General features: G+C 42.3%; 1 protein-coding gene across 10 annotated transcripts in view; it reads right to left on the reverse strand.

Annotated features, from left to right (window-relative positions):
* The window catches only part of KLHL13 (kelch like family member 13), a 71,475-nt gene that overhangs the window by 40,105 nt on the left and 8,087 nt on the right, over nt 1-23,283 (reverse strand). For 4 of the 10 annotated variants that reach the window (XM_053374748.1, XM_053374753.1, XM_053374743.1 and 1 more), the window contains exons 2-4: nt 20,333-20,386; nt 15,355-15,417; nt 330-374 (exon numbers count right to left, since the gene is read on the reverse strand). In XM_053374748.1, coding sequence (XP_053230723.1) covers nt 330-374; nt 15,355-15,417; nt 20,333-20,361 — 137 coding nt within the window. In that variant the 5' untranslated portion in view covers nt 20,362-20,386. Of the gene's footprint in view, nt 1-329; nt 375-6,961; nt 7,258-15,354; nt 15,418-15,916; nt 16,008-20,332; nt 20,387-23,283 lie in introns of those variants that run through there. The other 6 variants (XM_053374746.1, XM_053374750.1, XM_053374747.1 and 3 more) reach the window with 6 other exon arrangements.

Here is a 23,283-nt window from a genome sequence, read left to right on the forward strand (position 1 = left end):
CGTTAGAGAAGTGTTGACTGCAGTATATGTTCAACAGAAAGAAAGAGAGGGGGGAGAGAGAGAGAGAGAGAGAGAGAGAGAGAGAGAGAGAGAGAGGAGCTGCACTTTACAAGTCACCACAATGCAGCTTTTTTCTATAAAAAGAATGCCTCTCCACCCCCCCCACCCCAAGAACAAGCCTGTAGTGCTATTGTTCTACCTTCACAGTCACACTGCAGCACCATACTACATTCTGTACCTATTAACCTGATTTCTGACCAATAGTAGCAGGGTGGGAAAGGGGAAGGGGAAAAAAAGATGGGATCCATAATGAAAACGAAGCAACATACCGACTCAGTACACACTTGTCATCCTCTGAACATTCTTCATTTGAGCTGCAACAATACAAGTGGGAGAGAAATCTCAGCATAGCCCTGGGCCAAACGACAGAGAGATCAGTGACCAAACAAAGCAGCCTGTTTTGCTTCCGTGCAAGGCAAAGAATGCAAGGATGCCATTGTGGCAAAAGCCTATTGCATAATAACAATAATATATGTTTGCTTTTCTTTAAGAAGAAAAGGAAAATAAATGGGAAGGAGAAGAGAAAAAAACCAGTCTTTCCTAATCCATAGTCAGGGCAACCGAACGACCGAACAAGGATACATATCTGCAGATTCCTGCATGTTCTTCCACACAGCTTCGGATTCAAGGCACTCTCATTTTCCCTATTCTCTGCTTCCAAGTGAGATGAGTAAAAACCCCATGCATTTTTACAATATGCTCAGGTGACATGAATATTGCTCTCCGTCTTCTGTCTGCAGCAAATGGAGAGCAATGTGCCGCTAATAACTGTCCTTGCAGGAACAAGATCAACAATCAAATAGAGCAGCCCCCCCCCAAGAGCTCACAAATTGCCTGAAGTCGTGACGAAGCAGCCGGACACGCAGGTGTCCGTCACACATACCCAAACACAGTCCCTGTGGTCTGGTGGTAACCTCCAGGGGCAAGCAGTTACCATGTGTGAGAGCGCGTGCGCATTTTTTAAAAGCGCACTTAAAGCACACACATAAATTTATCTGCTTTATGAAGGCATCTCTGACAGAGAGCTTGTTAGGGGAAGGGTAGGGGAGAACAGAAAGGAATTTCACCCCAAACCAAGCAGTGGCTTGACTGACCCGTTAGGTGTGTCTACAGCAGCTCCCATGAACAAGTGCTAACCATTTGCATACTATTGTAGAAGGGTCACAAGTGGACTCCAATATTGATTTTTATGGACTTGATGTGTCTCTTTCTCTCTCATCTCTCTGTGGTGAGGTGCCACTAGAGCAGATTTATGTTCAGTAGCATGCATGACCTGAATGTTTCCTCAGCGAAAAGTCTAAATACTGTATAATAGAAAAGGCTATGAAAGCAAGAATGCTTTTTATTTAATAAAGCTATTTCTGTTCAGCTTCATTTGCATTGCAGGAAGGCGGCACTAGCAGAAAGGGCTCTAAGATTTTTGTGTTCAAGTCCCAAGCTGCAAGGAGAACTGTAGTTATGGGCAGGTATCCAAGGTACAGAGGCATATGACATACCAACACAGAGAGCTGAACTGAATGTTGCTGGGCCTATAGCCCTAACCCAAGGAGAACAATCTTTTAAGCAGCCTTCTTAAAGCAATGGAGGAGGAGGACATGTTAATATCACAAATGCTACTGAAAATTAGCAAGATAGGGAGTTCAAAGATGTGGGGATAGAAGGCAGATGCACATGCCACATGTGACACTGTGAGCATATTCAGCTCTGGATTTTCATTCTAAGGAAGAAAACTTGACACTCCAGAGATCTGGTTTTGCTGATAAGACCAGCCAGATTTATTGCCAATAAAAGCAGATTTACTGAAGCATGCAACCAACGCCAAAGGCTGCATTCACAGAACTGGATAAAGTCACACATTTACATGCTGACTGATGCCTACTTTTCAAAGCGTGTACTACCAACAGTGTATGAACTGGTCTCATTTGCACAGATCGCTCCACACTGGACCCTGCCGTCACTCATGAATCCTTTGCATCATGCAGCCAAGCACCATTGGCTAAACTTAACACTGTACACATTACATAATCATTGCTTCTCTGCCAGATCACTGGTGTGTTTCACACATTTATTTTTTAAAAAGCGAGCTTAATGATCAAAACAAAAAAAAAAAATTCCTTCCAGTAGCACCTTAAAGACCAACTAAGTTAGTTCTTGGTATGAGCTTTCGTGTGCATGCACACTTCTTCAGATACACTGAAACAGAAGTTGCCAGATCCTTCTATATAGTGAGAAGGTGGGGAGGGGTATTACTCAGAAGGGTGGTGGGAATGGGTGATTGGCAGATAGCTGTGATGAGCCTGTCATCATCAGCTATCTGCCAATCACCCATTCCAACCAGCCTTCTGAGTAATACCTCTCCCCACCTTCTCACTATATAGAAGGATCTGGCAAGTTCTGTTTCAGTGTATCTGAAGAAGTGTGCATGCACACGAAAGCTCATACCAAGAACTAACTTAGTTGGTCTTTAAGGTGCTACTGGAAGGGGGAAAAAATTTTGTTTTGACTATGGCAGACCAACACGGCTACCTTTCTGTAACTTAATGATCAAGTTCAGTACTAAAAGAGTGCCTTTCATCTACTGACACCTACAGAAGACAAGAGCAGCAAGGTCACTGCTGCTCAACCTCAAGCGTTGCCTAGTTGTGGCAAGCAAGACAGAAGACCTGCTGCTTGTGGAGTAACAGAATATGGTAATTCTGCTATGTGCCAGTGCACTAAGGGTGGTGGTGGTGGTGGTAAATTGATGCTTTCCAATCTTCCTCAGTGCCGGAGTCTGGTCAAGTCTGGTCAAGAAGGTGCCATAAGAGCTATGCAGTTACAAGGGCACTATTGCCAACCAGGGGCCAAGATCCTCACTGCTCATCAGCACTGACCCCTTGGAGGCACTGCACGGCAGAAAGCCACCATGCAATTTGATCAGGGAAATGGCTTGTCTACCTTGTTTTCCCTTAGAGGCTCCCAGTCCTCCTCCATTACTGTAAATCAAACAATTGCTATTTCACAGAGCTCACCAATACGGTGGTACCTCGGGTTACATACGCTTCAGGTTACATATGCTTCAGGTTACAGACTCCACTAACCCAGAAATAGTGCTTCTGGTTAAGAACTTTGCTTCAGGATGAGAACAGAAATCGTGCTCCGGCGGCGCGGCAGCAGCAGGAGGCCCCATTAGCTAAAGTGGTGCTTCAGGTTAAGAACAGTTTCAGGTTAAGAACAGACCTCTGGAACGAATTAAGTACTTAACCTGAGGTGCCACTGTATTAGTATTAACAGTTCCAGCAACTCATCAATTCTGCTCCTCTCCAAACAGACCTTTGCCTTCAGGCCATACTACCAATGTGTAAGAACAATAAAGCTGTACAGCCAACTGAAGCAAAGGCTAAAATGCAAACCATTTCAGAACCTACCCCTAACCCCCTCCCAAAAAAAGAGCTGACCTCTGAAAAGAGGCAACACACCTTCCTCAAGGCAACACATTGGTTTGGAATCTTCTGGAACAATTACCAGTACTTCTTCCAGTGGGAACAGAGTTAATCAAGCCAAATAATCACCAACACTGCAGAAATTCAAGAAAATGCTCCCCTGGGGAGACTAAGTGATTGGGTTGTGTTTCAACTGTTCTACATATTGGGAAGGGGCAGCAATGTTTCCCCCAGATGAGACCATTATTAACACTCTTCATCTTGCCATGGGATTTAGCTCACATATCTCAGCTGCTCGGTTTTCTAGATAAGCCTTTTTCAACCTGGGGCCCTCCAGGCTGTGTGGACTACAACTCTCATCAGCCCCAGCCAGGATGGCCAATGGTCAGGGAAGACAGCAGCTGTAGTTGAAAACATCAGGAATACACCAGGTTGGAGATGCTTGCTCCAAACAACCAGGAGCATCTATTATTCTAAGGAGAGCTGTAGGTGCTGGAGCCACCTAGAGATGGGCATCATACTTTCATCATACTTCAGGAAGACCCACTGAAATCATTGGACTTGTTACTTAAGCCCACTGACTTCAATGGGTCTACTCTGAACATGTTTTAGCTGGATATCACTCAATATTTCTTGATAAAAACATGTATTGCACAACTCAGTTAACATATCTGATCAGATGCATCATATCATCAAAACAGTTACAACTTAGTAACCCCATCTGAAATCCTCTTCATAGAGTGAGGATTTCAGATTTCAGATTTCTTTATAGAGTTATTTCAAAACAGGGCTCTGTCTTCTGTCAGGAGGACAGACTAGATACACTTTTCAGTCCCTTTCAACACAACAATGCTAAATCACAATGAAAACCTTGGATATATTAGCTGAGACAGCTGCTGGCTCATCTTTCTTCCGGAAAGCAATCTGAGCAGATGGTGGGCTGCATTTTTTTACATGGTGTACATTCTTCTACCACATGCACAATAAACTGGGGGTGCAAATAGCAGTGCCAAACTCTGGCCAAGACATGCTTCAGCTGCAGATGAAACAAAATGTTCATAGCAGATTGCAAGTCACTAGGATGCCAAGCACCGGTTTTTTTCAGTGGCCAGTAGCTGAAATCTTAAAGGTGAAAGGCCAAAGGCTATGGAAGGAGGGTAAGTTTAGCAACGCTCATGATAGAAGGGGGCAAAGAGAGACCCCAACCAAGAAAACAGCATGAAGGTGTTGGCTTTTTGCAGTTTAGTAGCGTAGAGAGCTTGCTGGGGAGACCATGCATTAAAAAGAAAGGACTCAAAAATAACTTAAGCAAGGTTTTAATAAGAAAAACAAAAACTCCTTTTACACTAAATACATTAACAACCAAACCAGACCCAACCACCAAACCATCCCCCAGGGTAATGGGAGAGCTAGGTGCTGCTCCTTATATACTACACCCAAATGCTGACACACCTTAATCAAATACAACTCAGCAGCACCTGCTATGCTTCACAGCTGTAAAGCTGGGTCTCGTTATCTTGCTCTGGCCCTTGCTCTGGCCCCTTAAAGACATACACATCGGGTGGAACAATGATGAACCTTTACATTTAAAGAAACCATTCAACAGAAGGGTCAGTGCACTGGGTATCCATGCTCTGTTTACAGTCTTCCTTGCTTGGTCACATGGCATAGCCTCCAAGAAGTGGTCAAGGGAGGGGTTAAAAGAACTCCCAGCAATGCTGCGCCTTCTGTAAGCACTTGGTGTTTTATTCTTACTGTACTTAACAAAACTTATATGACAGTTGATTGTAATAAAACTTGTAAGTAATTTACAATAAATATTAGAATGATGAATAAAAAACAGTTAAGCACATTTAAAAATAATTGAAATCAACAGTAAAAGAGATGACATCACGTCAACAGCTGCATACCTGCATAGGCTTGCCTAAGCAAAAATATTTTAAGCAAGCGCTGAAAAGAGTACTGTGAAGGCGCCTGCCTGATTTCAACAAGCAGGAAGTTGAAAACTCTGGGTGCCACCACAATGAAAGATCCATTTCTTAGAACTATCAAATGAGTGTTACACGGCACCTGTAAAAGTGCTAGCTGCAGAGAATGAAGCGGTCAAGTTGAGATTCCTGCATTGCAGGGGGTTGAGCTAGATGACCCTTAGGATCCCTTCCAACTATGACATACAGGGAAAGGCAGTCGCACAAGAAAACTGGTCCCAAGCAGCTAATGGCTTTATATACACCGATAGTAACACACTGAACATGAACCAGTGTATACGTCTCATCAGAGCTCTCACTCCTGTCAGCAACCTGCTGCAGCATTCTGCACTATCTGCAATTTCTAGGTCAAACACAAGTACTATACTAAAATGTAGACTTTGTTTTCCATTTGGAACTCAACAACATGCGGAAATTAAAACACAAGGGAGTACCTCTTCTTTGCATCAAAGAAAGTTCTCATATAAGGGGGCTTAAGGATGGAGTTGCTATATTTTAAGCTACTGCTACTAGCAGCCAAAGAGTTGGATCCATCATCTTTCCAGAACTTGCAAGATCCATGTGGCAATAAATGCAACTATGCATAGGCACTGCACGCTCTTTCAAAAACACCTTCATCTCTAGGACAATATAAAGCGTGCCAGAAAAGGAAAATCACACAATTACCAATTAAGCAATAACTAAATATGGAATCTACTCAATAAAACATTAATTAATTAATAGAACTGTTGAATTAACGCATCCTTATACACCAGGGATCACATTTATCTGCTTCTCAGATGACATGTCACTGCTATTCAGGGTTGGAATTATAGGTTAAGCTGGCCTCAAATTGTGACCTTTTAATCATGTAAGATCTAGACAGCTTGAGGTCTTACAAGGTTTTTCCACAGTACATTTGTCCTTTCCAAACACCATTAAATATAACACAAATACACAATTCTGTTCTATTCAGCTATGTAATGAAAGCAAGGATTAGAGGAAAACTTCAACTTCACACTGTATCCTCCTTCCTGTTCCCCCCACCCCACCGCCCAAAAATCATAGGAAAAATACCCTCATACTAATTTCCTCCTAGTCAAGTTGACTGCAGGTGTGAGACTCAGGATCATTAAGAAGTTCATTACAGTTTGGGGACAGAGCAATGCAAGTGCGCGCGCACACAAGACACAGAGCACCTGCTGAGAGTCTGAGGGTCCTGCTCCTGCCTCTCTCCACCAGGCCTAGGACAGGGCCTGATAGACTATAAAAGGACTGCTACTACCCAGCAGAGAATACTGTCTACATTCTTTAAAACTGCTTTTTAATTTTGTTTTTAAATTGTTTTCTGGAGGTTGGGGGGGGTGGGGTATTCGGCTGACATGCTGGTAACAAACAATCCAAAGCCATGTTTCTGTTAGATCCACCTCTGGAAGATAAGACATTTCTAGCAAAAGCAGACTTTATGGAAAACGTGATAGTCCACAGGCATTTCTCAAGAGAGGAACTTACCCAAAAGTATAGTGTCGTTTTCAGTTTCTGAATAATAAAGCCTTAAGAGGTCAAAAACAGGGCACTATCAGTAGACCAGGGTTTCTCTGCTCCTCCGCTCCAGAAGGATGTGCCCCCATCATAGTGCTTATAGCACCAAAATGAAGCTAAAGGAATACAGAATGTGCAACAGGGTCTTCTGGAAGGGATACTGCACCCAGTGGAAGGTTTAGGAGTACTTAATGCTTCTATACCACTGGTACTAAGACGACAGGGGACTTGGCCAGAAATCTGGATGAACACTATCGGGGCCTTATCTAAGAAGAGAATACAAACACAGTGAATTAGAACAAATGATTAACATATTGTCCTTTATGTACTTCAGGCCAGCATTGATGTACCTGCTTATTAAAAGTGATATTCTGAACAAAATGGCAGCATCAGTTTCCCATTCATATAATTCAGCACTTGCAGGGTCACAGAAAATTCAAATTAAAGACCTGTTCAAACTTAGTTACAATGTGTGTGACTACTCAGGATAACTTTGTGTAATCTATGTGTTTAAACAAAAGATGCAAGTGTTATCAAGGGGGGGCTTACTTCCAAGTAAACATATGTATTATCAGCATGTCAATGATGCTGTATCATTTTGGTGCTACAGTGGTACCTCGGGTTAAGTACTTAATTCGTTCTGGAGGCCCGTTCTTAACCTGAAACTGTTCTTAACCTGAAGCACCACTTTAGCTAATGGGACCTCCCACTGCTGCAGCGCGATTTCTGTTCTCATCCTGAAGCAAAGTTCTTAACCTGAAGCACTATTTCTGGGTTAGCGGAGTCTGCAACCTGAAGCATATGTAACCCGAAGCGTATGTAACCTGAGGTACCACTGTATATTCCTGCTTTCCAAAGAATTATGATTTGGTCCAATCCCTAGGTAAGCCTGCTATAAACTTCACATTTGGGGGAGGGGGAAGTGAAGCTTTGTCAATATGACAGGAGTGAATTAGACGGCAGCTTAGGATAAAAACAGATCAATATGGCAGCTCCCTCTACATTGAAGAATCTTAGCTGCACAAATTTCTGTCACACTCTGCAGCACCCAGGGGCAAAGTTATTACACAATGAAGTTTAAGACCCAGAAAGTGAGGTGGTGTTTATTCAAAATCAGTAATGCCACCTTCTGGTGATTATGTGAACAGATTAAGAGCATGCATTTAAACCAGGCATAGGCAAACTCTGGCCCTCCAGATGTTTGGGACTACAATTCCCATCATCCCTGACAACTGGTCCTGTTAGCTAGGGATTATGGGAATTGTAGTCCCAAATATCTGGAGGGCCAGAGTTTGCCTATGCCTGGTTTAAACTGATGTTCATGACTCTTCTTTTAATGGGCAAGCTACAAAGCACAGCAGCTGAGTGACAACTGAGCTGTGCAAAGGAAAGGAAAGGTGGAAGCAGGATTCAAGTTATTTTCCTTCAATCATCTGACCTGGTGTACACAAGTTCATTTATCTGAGGAAAAAAATGTACAGATGAACAGAGCATGGACTGCCTCAAACTGTCCTAAGGACAGCGGGAGAAGAAACCATCAATTCTTCAGCCAGTTGGGGGGATGGCCACGATGGAAATAAGATGGCCAGTTAAACTCAGAGCTTTCCAAACTTTTCATTTTTAGACATGCATCATTTCACCACATGGTAATTCACTTTTACTGTACTAGCAACCCAGAGGTTAAACTAACCCCCTTCCAGCCCTGGGAGGAGCATGGGGAGCATTCATGCAACACACCTACACACTGCAGCCGACACGCTAACATGTCACGACACACAGTTTGGAAAGCTCTGCTCTAAGCTCTCCTCCAAAGCCCAGAAAAACAGCTTGGAACAAAAGCCCCTGCTGCCTAAAAAAACCCAAACCTTGAAGAAAGGAGAGGGGAATGCAAAAGCATTCAGAAAAGCTGAAAGTAAAAGATGATGTCTCTTAATTCTTCCTGCCTGAGAGAGGGCAGTGATGAAGACAATAATGGAGACAGCAGCCAAGATGGCACCACCCTCAAAAGAGGCCTCTTCCTTGTTTGAGAAAGAACATGGAAGCAATAACTTAGAGAAGAATTTGCAGAACTATGATGCTATAAAGGAGCTTATTAAAAACACTTGAAAAGAACTAATGCTTCCAATGGAATCAAAACTGACAGAACTTAACACAAGCTTGACTTTTTAACAGAAAACAACAAAAGAATTAAGCCAAATCCATTACAAAAATATCAAATAATTAGAAAAAGATATACGCAACATGCCTGAAGATGCAGAAAATTTAAATAGGAGAATAATTTTACATTTTCGTTCTTTTGAAGAGGGCATGGAAGGAAATGATCTTGCACATTTTATTGTCACATGGCTTAAATCAATGCTTCCAGACCTCATAATCTCTGCAGCTGGTTTTGAACAGGCACACGAAAGCACTCAGACCCAAACTGAGGGTACTTCATGATATAATTGTCTGCTCTGCCCGTTACAGGAAGAAAGAGGAAATGTGGAACAAACTGTGGAACCTAATATCATTATAAAAACAGTCCAGTTATGGTAATGAAGGTCTGGCTTCTGAAACACGGGGCTGGGGGGCGGGAGGCTTTATGTGCTTACAGAATTAAACTGCAAAAAGCTAGAATTAAATATTGCTGGGGCTTCCCCTTCGATCTTATCACAAGAGGATCAACACAGATCACGGATCAACACAGATCACAACAACAAAGAGACTAGAACCAACAGAATTCCCCAACACTCTTGGAACTGATCTACCTCTGGAATGGCAGCAAGGAGAGGCAATGGAAGAACACACCAAACTTTCTGATGGAAGCTTGGAGGATAGATCTGGCAAACACCTCACACATAACAACAGAGGAGATCACTACAACACATTAAGCAGATTCCTTCACCCTAGACCCTCCCTACGTCTCAGGCCAGGTAGTCAAAGCCTTAGACATCCTCAGGGTCTCCGATTGCCTGGAGTGGTAGCAGCACTGATTTGGCTCTACCACTACACAGAGCTCCCCCTGTCTTGCCCTTCCACCCGATCCTTGTTAAGTAGTAGCAACATGTGGCACTGGGAAGACAGGAGAGCAATGCAGGCCTGGTGGGTGATGTTGTTTATAGCACCAAAGCCTTCCTAATGAGGAAGGTTTCTGCCATGCCGCAAAAGCGCCATTAAAGAAAGGGCAGGGCAGCCTTTCTGCAGGAAGGAGCTTCCACCTAGAAAAAAGCTCTCACCCGAATCCCAATCAAACGTGCTTCAAATGTTAGTGAAAAGCAGAGGGCCTCTGCTGATAAACTTTAATAAAGATGCTTGACGGGGAGGAACAGTCCCATTGTACCAAACTGCACTGGACTTGAAAGATAATCACTAACCCTTTGAACCAAGCTCACAAACACATGGGCAACTAATTCCGGTGAAATTTTAAGGGGGAAGGAACAATTTCAATCACTGAATATTTGTTGAAAGCGACACAGAAATCTTTTCCACCGAAGCCTTTAAGGGCAGGGCTGGACCTGCAAAGGTCCTAAGGGTCTTTCCCAACAGTGAGAATCTATTTTAACTGCTCTGAATGCAGCTTGGGCCTTCTGTTCTGGACTGTGTTACTAAAGAGAAACAAAAGAGTTCTACACAGATCATATTTTGATCCCACTCTTTCTTCAAGGGGCTCAATGTCCTCAGACAAATTTAACTTGGGGAGGGGGGGTGCCCTTCAGAAATATGCAAGCATGACAGGCTGAAAGCTAAAATTAAAAGTTATTAAAAACTGAAATGCATCTAACAGCCAACCACCGCTGCTTCCTCATTTCTCTTTCCCCAAAAACAATTAATTTGCCATGAACAAGCAACTAAACAGCAGCTACTCCCACAGAAAACGCTTTAGGTTACATGATCTTATCCAGCTGACAGAGAAGCAACATCCTTCAAGAGCTGAATATCAATTTGACAAGAAAATTAAGGAGTAGGTGGCTAATTAAACAGCATTCATAACTATTCAAGTCTATGCAGAGTGTTAACTAGAGCTCCACAGTGGGGTCATTTGGGGGGGCTAGTTTTGGAAGTTTGTTTCTTCAAGCCAGGATTGCAGAAAGCTGTACGTCTGATGAAATGGCTAATGAAAGTGCACCAAAGATTTCTAGTACACGATTTTAAGACTCAGTTTCACAAACTATCACAACCTGGTGTTCTCCAGTTGCACTCTCTCAGCTGTTGGGAGCTGCGGTCAAACATATGGAGAGAACCTGTTTGAGGAAGGCTGCACCCCGCTTCTCACAGCCCACCATTTCTGTGAAACCTTTAGCACTGCCATCCTTGCTAAGCCAAGTGAATCCCCAGTACAGTCAACTTCATCTGACTGACCAAATCCAAAGACTGCCCACTAATGGTTCCTCGTCATCCTGGGGAGAAGGGACAAGAGGGCAGCTGCAGGGTTCTGTCCTGGGCCCCTTGTTGTTCAACACCTTTATAAACGAGTTGAATGAAAGAATGGAGGGGATGCTTGTCAAATTTGCAGAGGACACCAAACTGAAAGGGGTACCTGATGCCACAGAATACAGAATCAGAATTCAAGATAACCTTAACAGATAGGAGAACATGGCAGCTAACTAACAAAATGAATTTCAATAGGGAAAATTTCAGAATCTACACTTAGGCACAAAGACCAAACTGCACAAATGTAAGATGGGGAAACCTGGCTTGCCAGTAATACATGTGAAAAAGATGTAGGGGTATTTGTAGACCACAAGCTTAATTTACACGAGCCAACAGTGTTATGCTGTAGCAAAAAAAGTTATTGCTATTCTAGACTACATCAACAAAAGTAGAACATCCAGATCAAGGGAAGTCATAGTATTGCTCTATTCTGCCTTGATCACCTTGGAGTCCTTTATCCAGTTCTGAACACCACAATTTAAGAAAGAAGGATACTGTCAACTGGAAGGTCTGACAGAGGACAGATGGCTACTTTTTGGTAGTGCTCTCCCAAATCATCATGTGCTGACTAAAATCTAAAGAAGCCATGACAAGATAATGTTAGGATCATATAGTTTAGGCAAAGAGTTACAAACTGTGGTCCAAGGATCACCAGTGGTCCACAAGCTTCATTCAAGTGGTCTGCAGTGGGTTCACATTAAATATTTATATTATTTTTAATTGTATTTTTATTGCTTCTTTTATTTCTTATATTGTCTTTCATTATATTACAATTTGAATTCTAGGAACTGTAAGAAATAAAAGCGGCAATAAAAAGACAATTTAAAATCATATGGTACCTAGCCCAGCACATTACAATTGGTACAACAGGCTGAAAAATGATGTAGTGGTACGCCAAGACCCCTAGCAGTTTTCAAGAGGACCACAGGGGGGAAAGTTGGGGAACCACTAATTTAAACAAGTATATCTATCTCTGATAACCTTCTCATATTGGGACAATTTATTTTAAGATCAGAGAGCTGTTTGTCTGTTTCATACCAAAGCTACATAGGACATCAGAATATCCTGCACAATCTTACCACTCTTTGTCATGTCACTTGAAAAAATTTACTATCAAAGATCGAATCAACTGATTTCCAATGTTAAGAAAAGTTTACATGCTAACAAATAACTTTTCAGACAGATAAATATATATGCAATTTTGACATGATGTGAACTTCAGCTTCTGTTCTCCAAGATGTTCATCTGCAATCAATTTCACCGGGAAACAAAAATTTTGTTGCACTGACACCTGCAGTTGTTCTAACCTAATTTTGACATGCTGATTTCATATCTGAAGTTGGTTTTGTTCTGTAAGCACTAAGGTTTTTTTTGCAATTGATGTTTTTCACTTTTCACCATAATCTTTGTTTTTCACAATGCAAGAATTCAATATTTTATTAAACACATAGCTAAAGTAGCGCCATATGAGTATAAATGTAAGTGACTTATATAGCATTGAATGTGACATGTATAGCATTGAAAATGACATGTATATCTATGTAGTTGGAGGTATGCAAAAAATGTATTCCCTTGGGATATACAGTACACTGAGGGGGGGCGGAATTCATTTTCTGTTGCATGAGATTTTTCAACTGTTCTTATGTTCTTTAAATGCTGATTTCAAATCTGAAATAGATTTTCGTGTACATGCTATAGTTATCTTTCAATTTCTGACTTTTGCCGATATGTCATATTTACACTGGGGATAAGTGGACACTGACACGTTGATCTACCCTAACCACATGGTAATTATCGTTTTGCAAACTTAATTTTTCTTTACTTTTATAGTTTTGTAACCTAAATATTTGTATTTTTCAGATCGGACCATGGCTTCTTCAAGTAGACAAAAATGTATAAACAAGCCTGATGCCTTTTGTTATGTATGTGGCTGCTATACACTTCCTCGTCAAAGACGCAATATAACAGCGATTGTGAGGCATGCCTATAAAAGCTATTTTGAAATTCCTCTGGGCGACCAAGGTAAGAAATGGGCTCCGCATATTGTTTGTCAGAATTGTGAGGAAATGTTTGGAGACTGGACAAAAGGAAAACAGTAGAATATGCCTTTTGGGGTTCCCGTGGTTTGGCGAGAACCCAAGGATCACACAAATGACTGCTATTTTTGTTTCCTAGTGGTATCCACAAGCTGTTGTTATTCAGGTACTTGGTAAAGCCTTTCTGTTGTCCAAGCAAGAAGTTGACCATTTTGAGATCCACACAGATGATCCAGTTGTGCTCTTCACCATGTTCACTTCCTTCATCTTCAGAAGAGACAAACCCCTTAAAAACTGGAATTGGGAGTTCCTCAGAGTGCAGGATAGGTCTAATTGCTGAAGGAATACTGGGATAGGGTGACAGAATGTCAGTTTTTCTTGCCGATACTCTTCGTATTGACCAGACAAAAATAGCATAACAAAAGGCATCAGGCTTGTTTACACATTTTTGTCTACTTGAAGAAGCCATGGTCCAATCTGAAAAATACAAATATTTAGGTTACAAAACTATAAAAATAAAGAAAAATTAAGTTTGCAAAACGATAATTACCATGTGGTTAGGGTAGATCAACGTGTCAGTGTCCACTTATCCCCAGTGTAAATATGACATATCGGCAAAAGTCAGAAATTGAAAGATAACTATAGCACGTAGACAAAAATCGATTTCAGATTTGAAATCAGCATTTAAAGAACATAAGAACAGTTGAAAAATCTCATGCAACAGAAAATGAAGAAAAAAAATTCTTCCTGTGTTTTCAATGTGTGCATTTTAAATTTATGATGAAGGAATACTCATAACCAACCTTTCTGTTAAAAATTGCCCAGTGTGTTTAAACAAAATGTAATAACCACCACCACAAAAGCAGTTTTTTAAAGTAGGTGATGTCTCAAAAAAGGTGCAACCAACAAATGAAGCTCTCCTGCCACCTCAAAATTGCACCTGTGGCCAAGGAACAAGGATACAAACTAGGATCCTGCATCTGCTGTTTATGCAAATAATGCACAGAATGCATTTTCATAGAGCAAGAATATTCAAAGGAGCTCCTCAGCTAGTTGTCTCATTCCTGTGTCATGTTTTCAGAAGAAACAGTTTCCTTCCCCGTTAGGAAAATGGTAGTAATAACTCCCCATATACCTCAAAAGCCTCTGAATTCCAAATGCACATGGATATTCTTTGTGAGGCAGAAACAGCTTCATAGCAAGCTGATTTCAAGCAGAAAATACAAAACAATGAGAATTAAGTGTTGGCTGAGCAAAGAGCAAGAAGAAAGGGGAACGGCTACGTGCCAGTGAAGGGTACGATTAAAAGAAACAAGGCTATTGGGAGGGTTTTAACCATTTTATAAACAGCAGACAGCTGCAATCTCACTGACATTCCGACTTGAAGTAATTGGCAAATAAGAGCTGCCTCTCTAACAAAAGACAATCAAAACGCAATTGAGGGGAAAGGTGGAATCCTTCCCAACGATACTGCCAAAATTACTGATATTAAAAACTATGGCAACACTTGGATATGGCAACAGAAATATGCTAAAAAGTGATGGGAGTGTAACATTCAGCCCCTTCTGATCCATAAATTACAAGCATGTGCCTCAATTCTTTTGCCAAACCCATGATTCTCTCATCAGCTCATCAAGTTTCACATCCTGTTTTAAGACCAAACAGGCTTTAACAAACATTGTACATAATGTAATTGATTTGGCAGAATCCTCACAATAGGCTACATGCTAAACAAGTTTGTCAGTGCATGAGTGATGAGCTTCTGTACAACTATAGCACCACCCACCAGAGGTTGATAAACAAAAGGCAGAACATCCAAAACTCTGGGAAAAAAAACTTATTTGTCTTGAGAGAACAAACAAGCACTGAGCAGTGTTAATGTATTAAACATGATTCATTTTGCACCAAAACGCATACCTCTCATGATGCACCTCCCTTCGGAGCACAGAATGATCCATACCGTCAGTATTAGTAGCTCCCCTGTTGACAAAACAAGATAAAGACTTTAAATGCTCTGGTTTTTAAAAAGGAAGCATAGTACCCTAATGCGCCATGTCATCTTAATAAATCATGTGAGCATAGCTCACTGGAGTGAGGATTAATTGCCAGTGAAGTCAGTCACAATGCCAAGACCACCCATTGTTTAGTTGTGAAAATGAAGCATTTGTTTCTCGACAATAGGTTTGCTATTCACCAGTGGTGTCCTGGCAAACTTTGAAGCACAGGAGCTCTCCATGACAGCCTCCACAGCCCTGCCCCCAAGCAACATCCAAAACATACAGGCAGTTTGCGTCCACCCATTTTATATATATAATAAACTAATAGCAGTACATAGCATAATGCCCAGTGTATTAGGACCTGCTTACTGTCCTCCAGAGATGAGTAGGGATCTAGTGAAGGGTGGTGGGTGGCTAGCATGTTTGAACTTAGCTGGTGGGGTTCACGTCTCTGATAAGCTTTGGGGCAGAAACATAGTTACCTCGGGAATAGCCCTATTAAACTCAGTGTTCCAACTTCTTAGGTCCAACACTGAGCTTTAGCAAAAGGTCTTCAGCCAGCTGAAATACAACCTTTAAAATTCAATTAGAAATGTAAGCAAACTTGCACAGAAATATTACAATGGCTACCATGAAGTAGGAACCCCATCAAAGGAAATAAGGGCTGTATCCAACCAAGTTCTACTCAGAGTAGACACAATGAAATTTATGGGCTTAAGTTAGTTGTGCATATTAATGACAGTGGGTCTAACTCCAAGTAGAACAAGCACTAGATACAACGCTCCGTATCCAGGCTCTGCTTGAGTATTTTCCTCCATCTCCAGTTTCCTCTATGCGCTAACCTGTCAAATGGTAATACAACTTAAAAGATTGGTTATCATCTTATTCACTTGTCACAGCTAACAGACTGTCAAATACCCCGGTGCACTCTCAGATGGCATCATCAATCCTGGTCTGAAAATAAGCCAGTGTGGAAGAGCAGGGTTCGAATCCCCATTCAGCTATTAAGCTCCCTGGGTAACCTTGGCCAATCACCATCTCTTAGCCTACCCTACATCACAGGGTTGTGGTGAGAAGAAGAGAACCATGTACACCAACTTGAGCTCCTTGGAAGAAAAAGCTGGTATGTAAATGTAAGAAATAAAAGTTCGGGAGCTGTGCTCCAACTGTTCTTGCTGTACCACATTCATTGCAGTACATTGTAAAGCCCCTTTCTGTTCTTCAAAAACATACTTGTAAGAGCCTTTTCCTCTCAAGTGGGCCCAGAACTGAAGATCTGGCAAAATAGCAAACATCCCATCTGCTTTAAGAGACACATTAAGATTATTCAAATAACAAAAATCCCCTTGTGGAATGGGGGGGGGCATTTAGCAGAATAACTGTCAGGCAGAGTCAACAGTCAGGATCAGAGAATGTCATCCTTCAAGAGTGAGACAGCTCTCTGGGCTGCACTTTCCTCTTCTGAAAATCCATATGTTAAAGCAGCTTAAAGGAGCTTTGATCGGGTTTCCTTTCTACTGCCAATGCAGACCTATAACGACCCTCACAATATCACCTACGTCCCTATTAAGAGCTTCCTTCCCATAAGCAATGCATCCCTTCTCCATTTTGCCACGAATGGAATTTTTCATAGAATCCAGAAAGACCAAAACCAGTTATATTTCAAAGCAAGCCTGAATAAGTTGGTGCTCATCTGAAACTGTTTTTCATGTCCGCTGCTAATATTCTGGAAATAAAAATCTCTAGTGATGGAACTGAAGTTCAAAGCAGAGGAACATAGGAGATTGCTGTCTCCGCCTTTCTCCCTCCCTGCTCATCTGCTTGAAAAAGCAGTTACAACAAGGAGACAGTCATACAAAAACTCCTCCACCCCAATCTATATGGTTTGCAAAAACTATTGTAAGAAACTAGTATTTATCGTCTCTGCTAACAAGAGTCATATCAAAGGACATAGATCTTAGCAAGCAGGAAGCTTTTGTTTCCCTACCATCAATAAGTTAGAACTCACCCTGGATGTGAGACAAAACTGCTTTGCTACTTCTGTGGTGATCTATGCAAGCAAGAAAAGCTGTCTCAATAATCAGCTGCCTTTCACTGGCACACTACCAAGGATCAATGAGTTGATTCATATGTGCAAGGGAGAAGACTTCGATCTCCATGCAAAGGGGAAAAACAAGCAAGTAAACACATGCTTATGATTATAAAGCGCAGCTCATTTTATGTTGTGCAATTTGCATGAGCTGGGAAGCTAGTGAAGGGCAGAGGAGAGAAAGCAGTAGGGTCAGGCAAAACTGTCTCCTATCACATTATGAAATCTCATTACTGTACCTGTGTTCCAAACACAAGATGTTTCATCCCTGTTATGCATGGAATAGAATTATGCTGCATATCTGTCAGGATTTTAATCTCTCTCCTCACCCTCAAGATTTTTTCATGGAGCTCAGGACAGTGCACCTGGTGTCCCCTATTTTCTCCTCAATACCACTCTGGTATTAATTGACAGGTTGGGTCAAGTAATGCTATCTCTGCCCAAGATGATCCAATGAAAGCCACAGAGTAGGCATTTTAAAATATTCTAGGTCTCTTGATACCTTGTCAAATATTCTATTCCCCTACACCAGATCCATTTCAACAGACTAGTACCCGTCCAATGTTTCGGAGGGCATCAGGTTGGTAATCTGCATTTGCTGTGTGACTGAGATGTAGAGATGTGCAAACTCTCAAGGGATTTCATCTTTAAAAGTTCACTAGTAGGATACTGAAATGCAAGCTTCAAAATAAGTTCTTTTCACACCACCACCTGCATGTGTATAAACCCAAGCGTGACATATCTGTTCTGCAATGTTAGAATGGCTGACTGCTCAGCATTCAAAACTGCACGTGCCAAACCTCTGCACTGTTTCACCATGAACTATCTGGTCCACAACTCATAAAATAGCCTTAACAAGTGACCAGAACCCCACACATTATAATGTTATTTGCCTAGACATATTAAAAAAAATAATGAAGCCACACATACAATACATATGCGGATAGAAGTTAAAACTTTTGCAATGTAATAAGTGATCTGACTCCACACATGCAATGCTCTCCAAAAATAGATATAAAGTTGATGCAAAATGAATTCCAACACCTGCTTTAGTCTAGGAGGAAACAGAGAAATCTCTGCACAACCTTTTTAAACTTTAAAATAAATACCATGAGACAAAAAATATGAGAGACTTGAGACAGTCAATAACCCCTGCCATTAAAAGCAATGAAGGTACTTAGTATTATAACCAAGATAGAAAATTGAAATTAGACATTAAAGCTCTTCAGCCCTCTAGAGAGGTCCCTCAGTTTCTACTATACTGCTGAGTTCTTGAAAAATAATGTGTTTTATATTCTATAATCCAAAATATACATTTCATGGCAACTCCAACAGCCATAGTGTAAACCAAACTTACGCTTCCGGCAAAAGCAAATATTCAGAAGCTTTTAACAAGCACAAAGAGGGGAAAGGGGGACACTTTTTCCTCTGTACTTGGAACCCTCTAAGCTCAAAATTGCTCTTGACAAACCCAGCTGCTGCACAGCAATTTGCATTTGCTCTGGCGTGACACTCTTCTCCAGCGCCAAGCTAAAATTGGATTATTTCATTGTCTAAGTACGCAGGCATCTGTACCCTAAAGGTTCCAGGCTTTTAAGCATGTCTCCGTCACAAACCTTACAATGTGAAATCATCATGGAAAAACCCAACTAAATATTTCGGTTGCCTTTATAATCAAACGCTAAAGCAGGATTATGAAGACACACTCACCTGATAATAAGTAAAAAGGACAGGGCAAAATTCTTAACCTAGATTGAAATTCCACATTCTGGGTGATAATTCACTTACACACTTAAGCTTGAGATGTTAGAAATTTAAAAGGTCTTTTATTTTCCCCACAGTGTGTGTTGGTTTTTATCCTGTGGACTGCAAGGTAAGATACAACTATAAAAGACAGCTTTTTAAGACCATCAACCTGTGATTGTTCTGTTCTACTGCCTTTTTCCCCCCTAGCCTTTAAGCACAATGAAAATTATGGGAGGGCCTGCCAAATTCATATACAAGAGCTCATGCTAATGTTCAGAGATGAAATGCTCTCCATAGAGAAAATTGACACATTTGAATCTTACAACTGAAATATTTTAGAACTCAAATGCTGAATTAATGTGCTGCTTTTTAGTAAAATTGTACTGTTATCTTTGTATACTATGAGCTGCTTTGGGCAATTTGCTGGAGTAAGAAAGAAGCTTCAGAAATTACAGTGGAACCACAACTTATACTTATGTGTTCATAGCTTTAGGCATAACATCAAAAAATAAACATAAATAAACAGAGAGGGGGCAGGAGACCCTTCCTTACTAGGTTCTGGAGGCCCTCACATGGATCCACTTGCAGGCATCCAATGTATCTTCAGACCTCCCCAAGAGATCTCTCGTGAGCCTCCAGAGGGCTTAAAAGTGTTCCCCATGTGAGATTTTCCTGCTCTGGGAGGCTCCCGTGAGATTTTGGACAGCCCTGATCTCACAACATGTTTGATAGTGGGGGCAGTTGGAGGGGAGAACTCTGAGTTTGTGCAATTTTGCCCTTGCACACAATCCCCAGATTCTATGCCATCTCAGTCTTAAAATGGGCTACTTTGATATTGGTCCAGCCACACCTGATATTCACAATTTCTGTAACCAAATCAAAGTTTGCTGTGCAGTTAGCTTTCACGCGATTATGAAGGACATGGGGGGGGGGAGGATAGGTCTGGGTGGCCCAACTTTTCATACTAAGTGGGCGGCAGGAGTACTTTGACACAGAACCTGCAGGCTGCGCGTTGGACCACCAGTTCCCAGTTTACATAACACACAAATATTTAGATACTCACAAAACTTCTCTCCACATCCTCTCCAACATATGCCCTTCTTCCCTCCTTGCGAACCTGCAAGTTGAACAAAAACAGATGGAAACTCTCGGACATGGGGAAGAAGGCACCCTTGCACAGCAAGCTCTACATCAAGAGTCCGATACCAGAAGCAGCCTACATTCCTTCCAGACTACTAGTGCAGATGTTCTTCATCACTCTCTCAAGGGAAAGGAGGTAGACTAAAGGATTTTGGAGCAACATCTGCACTGTGGTTCTCAAACGGTGTGGCACAGTGCACTGGTGCAGCAGAAGAGGATGGCAACTGTGGCAGGAAGATTCAAGGACAATCAGTACTATAAGTTGTGAATGATTTATGTTCATACGTAGCTGCATTGTTTTATACTTTATGGATATCCTATGTGTTTTATGTCATATACTAAGCATTATTAGGAGTTGTTGCTTTTCATTTTGCAATGTACTACTTATTAATAATAATTTTAAAAAATGATGTGGAGTGAGCCATTTTTTGTTCTGAAAGTGTGGCCCAGAGAAAAACATTTGAGAACCACGTATCTACACAGTATGTCACACAACACCCCAGAATATGTTCCAAGCAGTTATCCACATTTCCATTCAAAGCACACATAAGGATTCTCTTTGATCAGTTACCAGCTCATTAATTCATATGGTCTTAAGAAGGCCCATCAGCTGTTAAAGAAAAACAAAAAACCAGCAAGTTTGCAAATTAAAATATTTGCCCAGAAACAAAGCTAGACCCATTATGGCACAGGGGAGATACCTGGGTTTGAAAAAAATGTTTGAGAATCAGTTAAAGAACATGCACACTAAAGCAACAGGTGTTAGAATAGAAAGGAAAACACTGGAAAACACGCCCCCTTCAGCAAGCACGACAGATATAGCCCCATCTCCAGTTCTTAGCAAAGCCTCAACAACTTCTTGCCTGCCTGCTATTCTTGAGGGATGTAAATGGTCATAACTGAAGTACTGGGTTGAGCAAAAAAGCTTCCTGCTGCTTTCGGCTTTCCAAACTCGCTATCAAGTTTAGGCTTGAGAAAGGGGCTGGCATGGCAGAAATCATAAAAGCCTTTGCTTTATGGGGAAAGAGAGTAAGTAAAGAGCATAAGCCTACCTTCATTTTCCAGCCATCCCTAGCCTATTCCCCAGCTGGGTCAGCAGTCATTCCCTCCCAACCCTACAGTTACGGGGGGAGGGGACCTTTCACGAAGCTACCCCCCAGTTTGATCTCTTGTGGGCATATGCAGTGGCAACCTTGGCCAACTTCATTGCAAGGCTGGGTGAAGCGGCAGACGTGTGCGCACACAACCTGAGCCCTGCTGGCAAGGACGCCAGTCTCACAACCATCTCAGACTTGAGGAGGCTGAAACAAACAGTTCCGCTCACAACATGTTGCAAACAGCAGAGGAGAAGAGAAACGGGTTGGAACAGTTTTATTTTACTAACTTAAATTCCAGCCAACTGCTTTAATTACTTCACAAACACTTCTTCCTGAAAGAAGTTAGTTAGCTGCAGGCAATTTTGATAAATGGAGGGAACACAAAGCAGGAACCATGGAAGAGTTGGCAACATGCATCACTTCCTGTCAGTGGTGGCCTCTTGGTGATTTCCACTCACCCCAGGTGCCCCCCAGTCTCAGCCCTTGTACTCAGTCTTTAATTTATCTTACTACTATAAGGGAAACATACAGTACAGGAGTACAGAAATCAGATTTCATGAAGTTTGAATGTGGCTGTATGTCAGAGGTAGCCAGGTTGTGGACCTCACAAAATGAGGTCTGCTTGACCAGCAGTGCATAAAGCATTCCCTGGATCTACCTGTTAATTTGAGCCCATTAATTCAGCCTCTTTAATATTCAGGGAACACTTTCTACTTACTGACCCTTGCTGAGAGTCCCTTGCACATCTGCCATAGGAACACAGAATTTTGCAGCAAGTTCTTAGAAATGCCCTAAGGCAGTGGTATTCAACCTGTGTCATGGCACCCTGGGGTGCCTTGAATGATGGTGAGGGGTGTCACAGGCAACCCTGGCCTCGGTCCCTCTTTCCTTCCTTCCCTCCTCTGATGCCATCTCGTGTCTGATTCCCAAAGACTTGCTGTTTGTTGAAGCCCTGGTTACAAGCTCCCCAGGCAAATGGTGTCTCTGGGACTGGTCATGGGGTGCTGGTTGCCAGGAGCTGAGGGGCCTCAGAGTAAGCAAGCAAGTGGGTGAGGGAGCCCAGACAACCAGTCCACCAGCCCCTGCTTTTGGGACTCTTCCCAAACAAGTGACAAGTGAGAGGTCTGGCAGGTAAGCGACACACTGGCCTTTCTTCTACTTGCTATGTGCAAGGCCTGCCTGGGAGCTGAGTGCCTGGAGCCAAAGGAGAGACTTTCCGCCATGCAGACCTGGTGGCGCCTGCAGCTGCCACTGCTACCTCCCAAGGTGAGTAAAGTGCTGGCGTCACATTCACCTTTGGCCAGTGTTCGTCAGGCTGCTAAGGCTGGGGGCATCCTCTTCCCAGCCCCCCCGGGGGGGTGAGGAGGCACCTCTCTTTGTGGGGGGGTGGAAGCAGCTGCCCAGAGGACTCCCAAGGGGAGGGGAGAGGAGGCTGAGGGAGCACTCCACCAGGGAGGGTGTTTGAAAAAGGGTGAGAGGCTGCCAGCTCTGCAGGCAAGGGGAGGAGGGGACATAACTGATCTCCTGACCCCACAGGGGAGCCACAGAAAGAATGTAGTTGGTCAAGGGAGCAGTGGACCCAAAAAGGTTGAAAACCTCTGCCCTAAGATGCGCACTTTGCTCAAATAGAGCACTAGCCAGGCCTGTTGTCACACTTGAACCAAGAGAGTCACCCCTAAAACATGCCCAACACCCTCCTGAAACTGTGCAGTGTCGGGGGAGATTGGTAACAGTGAGCAAAGAATCTATTCAAGGGAGCTATTTGACCATCACTGCT

Source organism: Podarcis raffonei, chromosome Z, assembly GCF_027172205.1.
Source record: "Podarcis raffonei isolate rPodRaf1 chromosome Z, rPodRaf1.pri, whole genome shotgun sequence".
Taxonomy (NCBI): Eukaryota; Metazoa; Chordata; class Lepidosauria; order Squamata; family Lacertidae; genus Podarcis; species Podarcis raffonei.